The 13,277-nt window shown below is 31.1% G+C and overlaps 1 protein-coding gene across 8 annotated transcripts in view; it reads right to left on the reverse strand.

Moving 5' to 3' along the window:
- Nucleotides 1–2,022: 2,022 nt before the first annotated feature.
- Nucleotides 2,023–13,277, reverse strand: part of LOC145316788 (E3 ubiquitin-protein ligase LRSAM1-like) — a 45,698-nt gene continuing 34,443 nt past the window's right edge. For 7 of the 8 annotated variants that reach the window (XM_080157523.1, XM_080157527.1, XM_080157530.1 and 4 more), the window contains 7 exons: nucleotides 12,367–12,447; nucleotides 9,352–9,453; nucleotides 6,620–6,748; nucleotides 6,293–6,403; nucleotides 5,475–5,578; nucleotides 4,329–4,470; nucleotides 2,023–3,928 (listed from right to left, as the gene is read on the reverse strand). In XM_080157523.1, the coding sequence (XP_080013649.1) occupies nucleotides 3,812–3,928; nucleotides 4,329–4,470; nucleotides 5,475–5,578; nucleotides 6,293–6,403; nucleotides 6,620–6,748; nucleotides 9,352–9,453; nucleotides 12,367–12,447 (786 nt within the window). In that variant the 3' untranslated portion in view covers nucleotides 2,023–3,811. The remainder of the gene's footprint in view (nucleotides 3,929–4,328; nucleotides 4,471–5,474; nucleotides 5,579–6,292; nucleotides 6,404–6,619; nucleotides 6,749–9,351; nucleotides 9,454–12,366; nucleotides 12,448–13,277) is intronic. The other variant, XR_013878690.1, reaches the window with a different exon arrangement.

Genomic DNA, 13,277 nt, shown 5'->3' on the forward strand with positions numbered 1-13,277 from the left:
AATTTGAATTTAAAGTGCCAAAATTTGTACATAATATTTATATTATTTATTGCATAATTTATGTATTTCAATAAAATATTTTTTTTAGTGATTAATGATATTTTTCGGCTTCGTCTCTAACTTAAAGACATTTAAATCATAACTTACATATATACCAGAAAACTTATTAGAATAAAAAAAAATATGTTTTATTTTTTAAATCTATCGTATTGAAGAAGTGAGTTGTGACAAATATAACTTCGAAACTGAATAATATCTGCTTCATTGGAACCAGTTGTGAGCCATACTGAAAAATCATGTATCATATTATATTACAGGCAATTTTCCACGCATAATAAATCAAAATTCATAAAATAAATAACAGTTTTGTTGAACCATGCCTTCGATCTCTCAATGCCAACAGAACTGGAGTAATTCTTATAATTTTAGTTTACTAATACAATGTGATAATTAACTATTTACAGACAATCTTTTTAGTATGGAATAGACAGACGTATAAAGCTAGTTGTAGAATAACTAACATCAAATATTGTATGTAATCTCTACAACTTTACAGTGAATAATCATATTTCTAAATGATTGGCTTTGTTGAGGTCTTGCAGTGCAGGGTTTCAAGATATTTTTTCTAGCTATATTACACCACGTTTCAAGAATAGCTTAGGATGTATAAAGTTGTGTAACATAAATATTAAACAAATCTAGGAACCAGCAATAGCATGCATGGTAAAACCCTGAATTTTGGTTAATGACATGAAAAACAATGCATGGTGAACAGTATAATATCATTATGGATCAACAAGAGTAGCATGTACCATTTGTACTATTCAATTCATTTTCAAGTATGGCTTCGAAACAGATTAATATCCGCTGAATTAAAATCGGTTCTGAAAAATTATATATCGTATTCTAGACAATTTTCCACGAATAATAAATTAATAATCACGAAACTTGATTCATTTTTATAACTTTTCATTTTATTGTCTGCGGAAAGCTGTCTATAATACGATGCGATCCAGAGGGCAGCAGCTAAAAAGGATTGGCACCTAGCTTTCATATTTTGAGGCTAATTATTAATATATTGGCTTTCGCCTAGGAATTGAAAACTTTTACTCGTAAGTTGTTAACTATCTGATTCCTTATTATAATAAGCAGTGTTGCGGAGCCGCCATATTTTGCTGAGCCCTAATTTTCGTTAAAAAACGGCTCCGGCCTAGATAAATAAAGATTTTTTATAAATTATAATTTGGTAACTCTGTTTTGTCATGTGCAAATGCCCCTTTTAAGTTTTTCAAGTCCATTTTTATCAAAAATTGAACTTCTAAAACCTTCAAAAGTCAAACATAGACGTGGGAAAAAAAATATGGCGAGTTTTTTTTGATTTTAGGTCGGAGCCAAATCAAACGGCTCCGCAACGCTGATAATAAGTAATAGGTAATCCCTATTAATTTTGAAAACTCCACTAAAGTCTTATCCATCAAAACCCTTCAGATAATTCATTAGCAACATTTTTGGTTTAATGTTCAAAAAATGTGTCGATATAATGTAAACATATAAGTATGTAGTTATGTTAGCAATATAATGTCGATATTTTGTCATCCTTGACCATTTTTGTCGAGGTCGTTTAGTCGCCGTGATTATTGTCAAAACAATATTTCAAATATATATCATTTCGATGTTATATAAGCTGGGATTACTTTTTGTTAAAGCCATTTTTTAGACATAGACCCTGGAAATGTCACGTTGATATAAAGCACATGATTTAGCCTTACATAAATATAAAGAAATGATAAAACTTAGGAAACCCTAACTCAAAAGTTTTTTTGAGAAATTGTGTAGGATTTTGGTCATCATCACGCAACCTTGTCATAACAGCGGCGGATCAAAATGAGACAAATGCAAGGAGTTATATCGAAAATATTGACATCCTCCTAAAACCGAAGCCGAGGAGGGTGGATACAACTTTCTTTCTGCACGTCCCTGGACAAATTCACTGTTCGTCGAAAACTTAAAATTTAAAAAATGTTTAGAATTTCAGATTTTATTAAATATCTAAATTTCAATAATGATAATTGTACATTACAATACATAAAAGAGGAATGTAAAATTTACAAATTTATTTACAAAAAGTACAATAATTATTAACGAGTATTTTTAAGTTTAATTAAATTTACAGGGCCGGGGGTGGGGGAGGGGGGGGGGTGAAAGAGTAATTTTTTTTATAAAAGTCAACAATTTTATTCGCTATTAATTTTTTTCTATTTTTGTGGTTTTATTATTTAATCTACTAAAAATTAATAGAAAACTGCTTTTCAAAGAATTTTACGCGGAAAATAGACGTGATGCTTTACTTCTATTTTCCATAATACATTTTATTTTGTCATGCCGGCCAAAAAGACAACATCTTATTAACTCTTTTACTTAGAATTTCAAAATATTTAGGTTTAGGTCTCTAATCCTTTTCTATCATTTTGATAAGATGATGATCTAAAACTGAAAACTGAAATAACATAACACTGAGAATATAGCCAATGAGATCAGTTTAAAATTAAGAAGTATAATTATAAATGTCTATTAATTATTTTATTTGCATAAGCTCTTGGTTGCCCTAAAACACATATTAATTAGCAAAACTTATTTGGCTCTAAATTATGAAAAATGCCAAATATAAACAAACGTTTCTAGCCAATTTAACCTTTATCAGGATGGTTGACAAAATAGTAACCAAAAATAAGGAAGTTTTGCTAATTAATTTATTTTCAATTTAAATATAGACTCTAATTAAACATGCCCTCACCTTTACTATATAATTTATAAAAATGCATAAGAAGTATTTGAATTTTTAACAAAATTGAAAGAAATTTCATAACAAAAAGTAATATCATAATAAGAAACTAATAATTTAATTGGTACAATAAGAGTAGCTAGGTAAAAAGTCAGTTTATTCGTGCTCAGCAGTCGCCTTGTTTTAATTCAACCGCACCCTCAAGGCAGAAGAGACGGCAGCTGAGCCATGAGAATATTAAAACTTTTGCTACGAGCTCTCTACAAGTTGAAACTAGTAATATTGAAATTATTGAAAACTGATATTTTATAAAAAGATAGAACAAGAAGAATTTTTTAATTAATATAATAAAACTGTCAAATCTAATCTATAGCATAAAAATCGCTTTCACTTTGGTCTCATTGAGAAACGTATTGAAATGAAAAAAATATCAATTATTAGGAATTCAATTATCTTTTTTTAGAATTTAAGGAAATAGATTAATAATTTTTTGTCCAAAATGATTAAGAAACAGGAAGGAGTTACAGATTTTGATTAAGTAAAAATGCAATTATACTAGGGTTTTTAATACAGACCATAGTGAAACGAATACAATTTAATTTGAACAAGATATTTATTAGGTTACTACATATGAAGCAATCTAATCAAAATGCAATTTATAATATTTTTAAACATAATCTAAATTTTGTTTATTCTATTTTCTTTCTTCAAAAGAGTGAAGTATTTTTAATTTAAAATGGTAAGCATTTCAATGTTATATTACATGGATATGTTTGTGAACTTTATGAAACCTAGGATTTTTAACAGATTAACAAGATATTTATTATATAAAAATTTTAATTGTTAAAGGGGTTTCGTTCCAATTAATTTTTTATTACCCTGCATTTGAAATAAAAAGACTAGCTTGGTATTATTTATGCTTTTGGATTGATGATTCGTATACGTATTTTTCTTCAATGTACAATGTACATATATCCTTGTACTCCAAAACCTCCATTAAAAACAAATAGCGGCCCTGCAGGGATAAATCTAATCCAGCCTAACTCTCTGGACAATGGGAACCCTGCAGAGTGGACATGCCTCCAGCCCAGGTTCACAGCCCAGACAGCTACATAGATGACCACAGGGTAGGAAGATAATATCGCTCTGAAATAAAACAATCATCAGTGTTGATTCAAAAGTAAATGCAAATATTACTTAACGAGAATTAAATAACTAAACATTATGATTCTTATAAAAGTAACAGACCAGCTTACTTTGGAATAATAAAAAGGCTGGGTATAGTCCCTTTCGTGGCAACGCTTCTTAAGGGCGTTTTTCGTATTTTCCCAGTAACTTATCCCCTATTTCTAGCCCCTGCGAGGCAATCACCTAACCTAAAATAAAAGCTACTGTGAAAATACGACAAAACGCCCCTTAAGAGGCGTTGCTTAGTTGACAATTTTCCAAGATAGTTAAAAGCTGTCCAGGATCAATACAAAGCTTGATTGAAATATAGAAAGACAAATAACCAGATGGATATTATATACAGGGATAATATATTTACCTTTTTCTCCATACAGACAACACACTCTCCAGTTTTAAATGTTTGAATGATATTCTGAGCAGGATCTGGTGGCGCCGAGGGTGCTGAGCTCGAACCCTCTCCGTTCTCCGCAGGCGGAGCACTAGGTGCAGACTCGTCCAAACTAAATAATATAATTAGAAAAAATATTATGGTGCCTTTTAAATGTTATAGTTTGAAAACTTAGATTTTAAAAGTAAACTCTTCTTTATTTCCACCTAACATTATCATAAATGCAATTAAAATATATTTTTGTTATATTGTCTAAAAAAATATACATAAGCATGAAACTAAGTATATTGGCTAGCTTTCTTCTTCTTAAAACAAAACTTCTTATACTAGAAAACTTTAAATAGCTTTACTGGGAACAAACTTTTTCACAATATAAATCACAAAGAAAATAGTTGAGATATTTTTAGAAAACAAACAAACAAATAAATCAAAGTTATTTTTGTAAAGAAAAAACTTGGACACACGAAGATTTTCTGATAAGCAGTCAAAATGGTCATAAAAAAATCTTGATTCAGTAAAATAATAAAATGTATTTAATGTTATATCAAATTGTCTATACCTAGGTAGTAAATAAATAAAGAAATTCTTTTTTTCAAGTGTTCAACAAACCTTTGAAGTCATAAAATTGAATTACATGGTTCATTTATCAAAAAAAAAGCTTATTGGATTTGAAGCATAAGTTTTATTGAAAAAATTTTCATAAATAAAATAAAATGTTTTTCAAACATTGAAAAAACATGTAAAGTGAGATTTGTTGGTTTATTTAAAGTTTTCGATAAGGGACGACTCATAATTTACTTGGGTTAATTTTATAAAAATCGTGATTGGTTGATTCAAACCAGCCTTGTTCAACCGATAATTTCAATCTTCCATTATCGAGAGGATCATTCATTGTATCATCCTTTAAGATCTCTGATAAATTACCAGATTATCACTAGAATTTCTAGAAGTATACTAGAAGTATACATAGTACATACACAATTAGGAAAGGATAAGTATGCTTCTTTAATTTTTTTTAAATCGCATTTAAAATTTGCATCTATAACGTGATATTTTTCGGATCTTTAATTTTTAAAAACTTTATGAAAAGGGTCTCCATTTTCCATGGAAGCTTACCTTTGGTCCGGTGCACTGGGGGCGGATGACTTGGTAAGAGAGTCCAGGTATTGCTGGACACAAAACAGTATCTGGTTCCGCAAATATTCACTCTCAACGCCAAACTAAAATCAAAAGTAAATATGTATGTGTACTTATCAGGGAAGGAAGGGACATTAAACTGTAATTTAAACTGGTACCAAAGTTTTATAATCAAGCTATCTTATTCGTAAGCTCAAAAACTTTAGGTAAGTCTACTGAATTTTGATTTGTTCTAAACTAATGGCATTTAAACTTTTCAATCAATTATTCTACAGAATGAGTAAATTTATTTTATCATCTATGGGAATGTACATAAATTTATCATCTATTGTAATATGATTATAAGCTCCCTGATATTTACAAACTTATTTCAAAGTGCTGCTGTAAAAAATGTTGCAATTTAGAGAGCTTTTAAAAATATGATTCTGCCCTTAAATGAAAGGATCTAACCCCAATAAGTAATTGATGAAATAGTAAGCTTTATTTTGTCTGTAGCAAAGTATCTCGCTAACTACTTAACCGATATGGTTCTCATTTAAAGAGAAGCTTCTTATAGGTCCAGGGAAGGTTTAAAACTATTTTGGAGAATGGGGTTCTCCACCCTCCCAAGAGAAATCGCCACTATGAAAAATTCCCCCTCCCCCTCAGAAAAAAACATTTCTTTCCTTTTTAGAACTAAAATTAAAAGTGAATTTTTAACTTCCACCATTCCCCATTTCCTCAAGTGTCCCTAGAGGCCGCTAGTAAGTAATATATAATGCACAATACCTACAATAATTCAAAAAATATTCTTAAACCTGTTTTAATGTCTTTTCATCTGCAAATGATAATTCTTTGAATGTGATATTTTTCTTGGCAAATATTGGTTTATATTTCTCAGCCCCGGCTTCTGTCAAAATTCTCAAAACCTGACAAAATAAAATAATATTATTGATATCAATCTAAAATTTCAAAAAATATCAAAATATGAAAAAAAAGTCTAAAATTTTTCCTAAATTCATTCATTTGGTAAAACACTCCTCTAGATTTTAAGCACCGTCCTGCATGGCTAGCCTGAATCTATCTTAACCCAACCTTAACTAAAGAAGTGTGGCAAATATATTTTTTAGTGTTTTAAATTTTACCTTTGCGTCCAGCTTTTCCTCAGCCAGTTTAACACTATCAGGTTTCATATCCATGAGTTTCTGATACTGGATTAACCAATAGTTCTCCTGATCAGAATCCTTTCCTGTCTCCATCTCCAGTAGTAAAGCCTAAACAAACAAAAACACATGAATTATGAAATTCTTTTGCAATATTGTTATTTTGTCAGATCGACTCAACAAAATTTTCTTCTTCTTGAGAAATTACGTGCATAACCTCCAGGGGCGAGGGTGCTGACTTAAGACACTGTAACACCAGGTCCAACAACCAAGGATAATTAAAGAAAGCAATGTCTCCCTTTCTGTCCAAACACCCTAAGTATTCTGTAAGGTATAAGACAACTATTTTTTTGATTTCACGACCTTTGTATCGAAGTCCTAACTGTGCATGGTAATGGGTTACGCCTGCCCGAGGCCCAAGACATACCCTCAACTATTGATTCAATTTCCTAAACTCTACACAATTAAATTGCTTAAAATGGTGTATCTAAGTAAGACATCTGTCATATCAGTACTGGATAGAAAATAATTCATTTATTTAATTTCTCTCTAGACATGAGTCTCAGAAAAAACAGGAGTTACTTTTTCTATTAAATTAAAACAGAACACAACACCAATATATAAACTTTGCTATTCTTCTCTCAAGTTGTAAAGGTTTTTAATATGACTAAAAGGAAATATAAACCTGCTGAGAGGGCAAGTTTATCTAATCTATTCTAAAAGATAAAGATCTGACAATATTTGTCCTTCCAAGAACTTCCACCATTTACTTTAAATTCTTAATAAAATGTTGAATATAGTGCAACTTAGCCTCCTTCCTTTCTATTCATTCCTTGCTTCCCCTTATCTACGTTGTCCTAATTTTCACAGAATTTTATCTCTCAGCGTCCAATAATCCTAATCCTTTTATCTACAAGGAAAGTAATATTTTCTTTTTTAATATTAAAGTAATTCATATTGTTTGGTTATGTACTTAAATGATACTTTTACTGTAACAAAACAAAAAACGCACAACAAAATTTTTTATTGTCTTTTAGCTCAACTATAACCCTACATAAGTATAGTATAACAAGGATGACAACATCCATAAAAGCGAAGCTCTGAAACGGTAGGACAAACGGACATTAACACTTGTATAATGTCAGAACTGAATAATCAGAATGTGAATGCATAAGAGTCAAAGCAAAATTGTAAGTAAATTTGTTGAAAAACTGCTTGATACAGGATAATGATTATGGACATACTTACATTTTTAGGACTTGATTATAAAGTTGCTTCGCTTATAATGTTGTACTTTGCTGTCCCAGGAATCAGTATACCAAAAATCAGACCAATCGGATAATTAGGTCACATACAAATTTGTTGTTAAAAATGTAAAAAAAATCAACATGTTTAAAATGGACGTACGGACATTCTCGTAATAATTATAGAGTTGCTACGCTTTCTAACTCGTACCTAACTATTACAGGAATCACCATGCAAAATTTGAAATCGATAGGACAATTCTAACATGTCTAAATTAACGAAAAAAGCTATTTAAAAAAGTAAAAAATCAACATGTTTAAAATGGACGTACGGACATTTTGGTGATGATTATAGAGTTGCCACGCTTTCTAAATCGTACCTAACTACTAAAGGAATCACCATGCAAAATTTGAAATCGATAGGACAATTCTAACATGTCTAAATTAACGAAAAAAGCTATCCGTGACGGACGGACGGACGGACGGACGTACGGACGGACGGACGGACCAACCCTAATTATAGAAAAGCTTCGCTTTTAAAAATCAGCACGTCTAATAAAGATAGGAACATGCCAACACAACCGACAGACAAACAGTTACGAAACTTAAGTAGCTTCGCTACCAAAAACGAATTAACCTCACCCTTATCATGAAAGGTATAATCTACTTCTTTAACTCAACACTGTGTTTTAAAACACAAATTGAATTCTTATTAAAAATTTTGTAGGCTAAAATATCAAAATATGCACAATATATTGATTTAAAACTTGTTCTAAGCTCCTCACAACCACTCAACATGAAAAGGAAATATAAAGTTTTCAAGAATTTCCAGCCAATCTAGAATTTGATAAAATGCCAAATTTTGTGCCAATGTCCCAACTTTTTGTAAGTGGTGATTTTTCTAAATTAGACAAACTAAATTTAATCAAAGAGAGTTCCTTGTTGATAGACATACATTCATACAACCAAAGCTCTTATTTGAAAAAATAAGTTAAACGTTTGAGACTTTATCTAAAACAGCTTCACAGTAAAGACGTTACCAATTTGAAACAATACGTTTCTTGTAAAAGTAGATCGCATCTTAATTTTCATTATTTTCTTTCATTAATTTTGTTTACTTTATTCTACAGGGCAGGGGAAAATGGTGGATTAAAATTAAAATTTCAAACTATAAAAAATAAAATTCCTGTTTGGCAATATCCCTCAAACTGATAGAGAACCCAAAATAAACTCTTTGGAAAAGGGATTTTTCATTCTTAAATAACTATAGTTTACTTAGTTAGGGCTAGAAGAGCCCCGCAGGGTTAAGGTCCATCAGAGTTGCAGGGTCAAGAAAATCATTGAAGTTTACGTTGAAAATATGGTGGATTTTTGCGATTTAATCGTTAGTTTATGGAATTATACTTAATACATATATAATCTTCCATGGAATTATCATTGATATACCTGGAATTGAAAAATATATGTTACCTGAATGTCTCCCGCCCTATCCTTCTTCTTCTCAATCAACTCGAGGAGAATCTTGGTAAGGGTTTCTCTCTTCTCACTTAATACCTCCATCTCAAACTCAACCTTAATTAACATTACAAGATTAGTTTACATGAAAAGTTGCACATTTCGAATTTTAAAAGCTTTACCTAATAATAGTTATTTCTCGCATCGTATTATAAACGGCTTTCCACGGATATAGAATGTACAATTATGAGATCATAACCAGTTATTTTTAGCCCCGAGGTGCCGAAGGCACGGCCACGGGCTAAAAAACTGGTTTTAATCTTATGATTGTACATTTTTTATATTCGTAGAAAGCTGGATATAATACGATGCTAGACATAGTTTTTTCGTATGGATGAGAACCGGTTTCTATCCACCGGATTCGAATGAATACGAGAAATCAAATTATATTACTTTTTGCCACAATTTTGTTAAAAATGTGATTGAAACGGTTAGGAGTGAAAGATAGATATTCTGCTACATAGACAAACCTCATAGAATTTATTAAATTAATAAAATCTTTTTACAATTCAACTAGGGACAAGGGAATGATATTCTGACAAACAATTCTAAAGGAAAATTTCCCCACAACCCTCTTCCCTTTTTCCTCCCCTTCCACTTTCAAATTACTTTAAAAGTTTTCGTGATTTTTTTTTGTAGAATTGATTGCTAGGATAGCTAACCCTGAAGAGTAACCAAGACAAACGTTTGGGGGATTTGGAGAATTCCCCATCCTCCTTGCAAAAATGCAATAATTGAAGATATAAGTTCCAAAGCAGAAGAGATCCTATAAATAAGTTTTCCTATATAACTCAAATTAATTCTCCAATCTAATGTTTCAGATATTGTATTGTCTGCTAAATATGGAAATAGAATTGCACTTTTGCAAAATATTTCTCTAATGCAAAAGATTTTTTTAAATAAGTATCATTTTTTTTTTGCAAATTGTCATATAGTAGTATTCTAATAATAACATAAATCATTTTCTTGAATCAGAGCCAAACTTAGAAATGTGAAGAATTAGGATAAGTTCTTTTATTATCATGAAAACATTTTCTGAGACACAGTAATTTTTTAATACCAAAAACTGTAAATTACTTATAAACAGTTTTTCTTGAAAAGGCTTAAAGGGAAGATCTTCTAACTGATACATGATAAAAATTTAAAAAAATATATTTTCATATATCTAGAAAGTAGTTTTAAGGCCTTACATATTTTAGGCAATATCTGTGTTTACAACCTCCTGAAACTATTTCCGATAGAAGAATCTTATAAACTTATGTCACACAGGCAGCCTCAAAATCTTAGCATTTGCAGGGTGGAACAGGAATGAATCTAATTCAAAATTGTAATACATGAAGTTTCAATCACTATAAAAATTATTGGGAGGCACGTTTGACATTACTTATCAACCTATAGCCCCTAATTTTTTATTCAATCAATGGCATACGTGTTTTTTTATTTCTATATTTACAGTCCAATGTCCCCTCACTCCTCACTAACTGAAGATTCGACTCTCTAGTCATCCATCTTTCTGGGTCCATTCAACTTACATTCTACATTAAACATTTAATATTATATCATATAGAATCTAAGCCTTTAGATTCAGAATAATCAGGTTTTATTTGAGTTTTATTAGCATGATATCAATATTTAAATCATGTAAAAAAATAATAAATGTTTAAAAAGTCAAAAGAAGTTAAGATTTAATACAGAAATAAAGTAACACTTTAATTCTAATGAAAAGGGACAAAAGTTTTTATTTCTATTTGTCACATAAATACATATATATCGTAAGGGCATAAATATAAAAAAATCTTTATAGGAAAAATTAAGAATAAGAATTAGTATTTGACCCACTGATTGATGAGCCAAAATAAAAAATATTAATTATTTTATCATTGTTGTATTATTTGTGAAGAATCAGTCTAGCAAGGTAGAATGAAGACAGGTTTTTGGCAAGTACACCCATGACTGTGGTCTTACCCTGCAGAGATATTGGTAAAATATATCATTCTGCCATTACATCTCTCTGTCCACTCTAAGGAGGGAAGGGCAATTTGACTAATTTTTACTTGACCCCAAAGTTTTAATAATACGTTCCTTTATTTGTTGGCTTAAAACTTAATGAGATTTATATAAAAAACATGATACGTGTAGTAAAATCTAAAAAGGTCGACAAATAATTTTATTTTACAAAAGGGGTTATCATAATTAGGGGTGTATTTTAATTTATCGTCCATTATCTTATCCCTTTTCCATAAACCCATCTTATTTTAAAATATATATTCGAGTACTTCAGAGGCAGACTTGAAAACTAACCCCTAACTTCGAAGGAGAGTCATAAATACATTCATTATTTTAAGAAGTGGATTTTCCAATAGCAAAATAATGGATTTTGCGAGGAATACCATTCTATTTATAAAACTGGGACAATGCATTTGTTTCACATATCTATTTCATTAAATTAAACCAAAATGCATGTTATATAATATGTCATAAAATAAATTTAAGGTTTTTAGTTTAAAATTAAATATCTTTGATACTTTAGATGAACTAAATGTGTTAGGATTTATTTTCAGTCTGAAACCCCTAATTTCATTTTCAAATGAATAGAGGTTGAGCCGTAATATATTTTTTAATGTAATTGACTTACTTATAAGTTGCATTATTATCAGAGAGAGAGAGAGGGAACAATAGGCTGTTTATTGCACTAGTCCCCAAAGTTTTATAATAACGATTTCTTATTCTGTAGCTGAAAAACTTTTGGTACATTAGTGAATTTTGATTGGTTGGGTCATTAAGTTGAGTGTTCAAACTTCTCAACCACTAATTTTAATCTACTGAAGGGGTAATTTTGTGTATCATCATTGAGGATGTATCTCAATTTATCGGCAATTGTCTTATCCCTTTAGATTCCTTCATAATTATAGTCAATTTAATTATCAAATGAAAAACTAATATCTAAATAACCAAGGGTGTCTAACTTACCTTCAAATCCCTCTTTTTCATTTCCACCATGGTGAGGGAAGCCAACTCTGCTTGAATTCTTTCCATTTGCTCAGTAATCTCCTAAAATTTAAACTTTTTGATAGATCGATAATTTTCTATATTTAAGGTGTGCAAGTCAATACAAATTAAGGCGATTTATCAAAATTCATCAAAACCTCACGACAGAAAAATAACAAGTTTTTTTAACACTTTGAAATAATGTTTTTTTTTAACCTAAGATTTCAATGTAAATTTCTAATTTCAGCCAGCTAAATGAATTAAATTTAATCTCTATAGCGAGTAAACAAACTACTAAGTCTTGATGAACATTAATGCACGCCAGGGGCGTCCAAGCTTTTTTTTTTGAGGGGGGGGGCGGGGTAATTCGTTTTTGGGGAGGGGTAAAATGGTGCGCGAAGCGCGCAAATTTTTTTTACCCCCCCCAAATTTTTACCCCGGGGGTAAAATTTGCTTGGGGGGGTAATTACCCCCCCTGAAATCTGTTGGAAGGGGTAAATTTAGTTTACCCCCCCAAAATTGTTTGGAGGGGGTAAATACCCCCTCCGAAATGGTTGGGGTTGCCTACGGCAACCCCAGGTTAGGGGTATATTTTAAATGGGGGGGGGGGTAAAATTTGCTTGGGGGGGTAATTACCCCCCCTGAAATCTGTTGGAAGGGGTAAATTTAGTTTACCCCCCCAAAATTGTTTGGAGGGGGTAAATACCCCCTCCGAAATGGTTGGGGTTGCCTACGGCAACCCCAGGTTAGGGGTATATTTTAAATGGGGGGGGGGGGGGGTAAAATGAAAAAAAATTTGGGGGTGCCGTAGGCACCCCCAAAATCGTTTGGAGGGGGGGGAGGGGTAATCGCCCCATTACCCCCCCCCCCTTGGACGTCTATGATGCACGCCC

This window comes from Acartia tonsa, chromosome 4 (assembly GCF_053477335.1).
Source record: "Acartia tonsa isolate MP-2025a chromosome 4, ASM5347733v1, whole genome shotgun sequence".
NCBI classification, from domain to species: Eukaryota; Metazoa; Arthropoda; class Copepoda; order Calanoida; family Acartiidae; genus Acartia; species Acartia tonsa.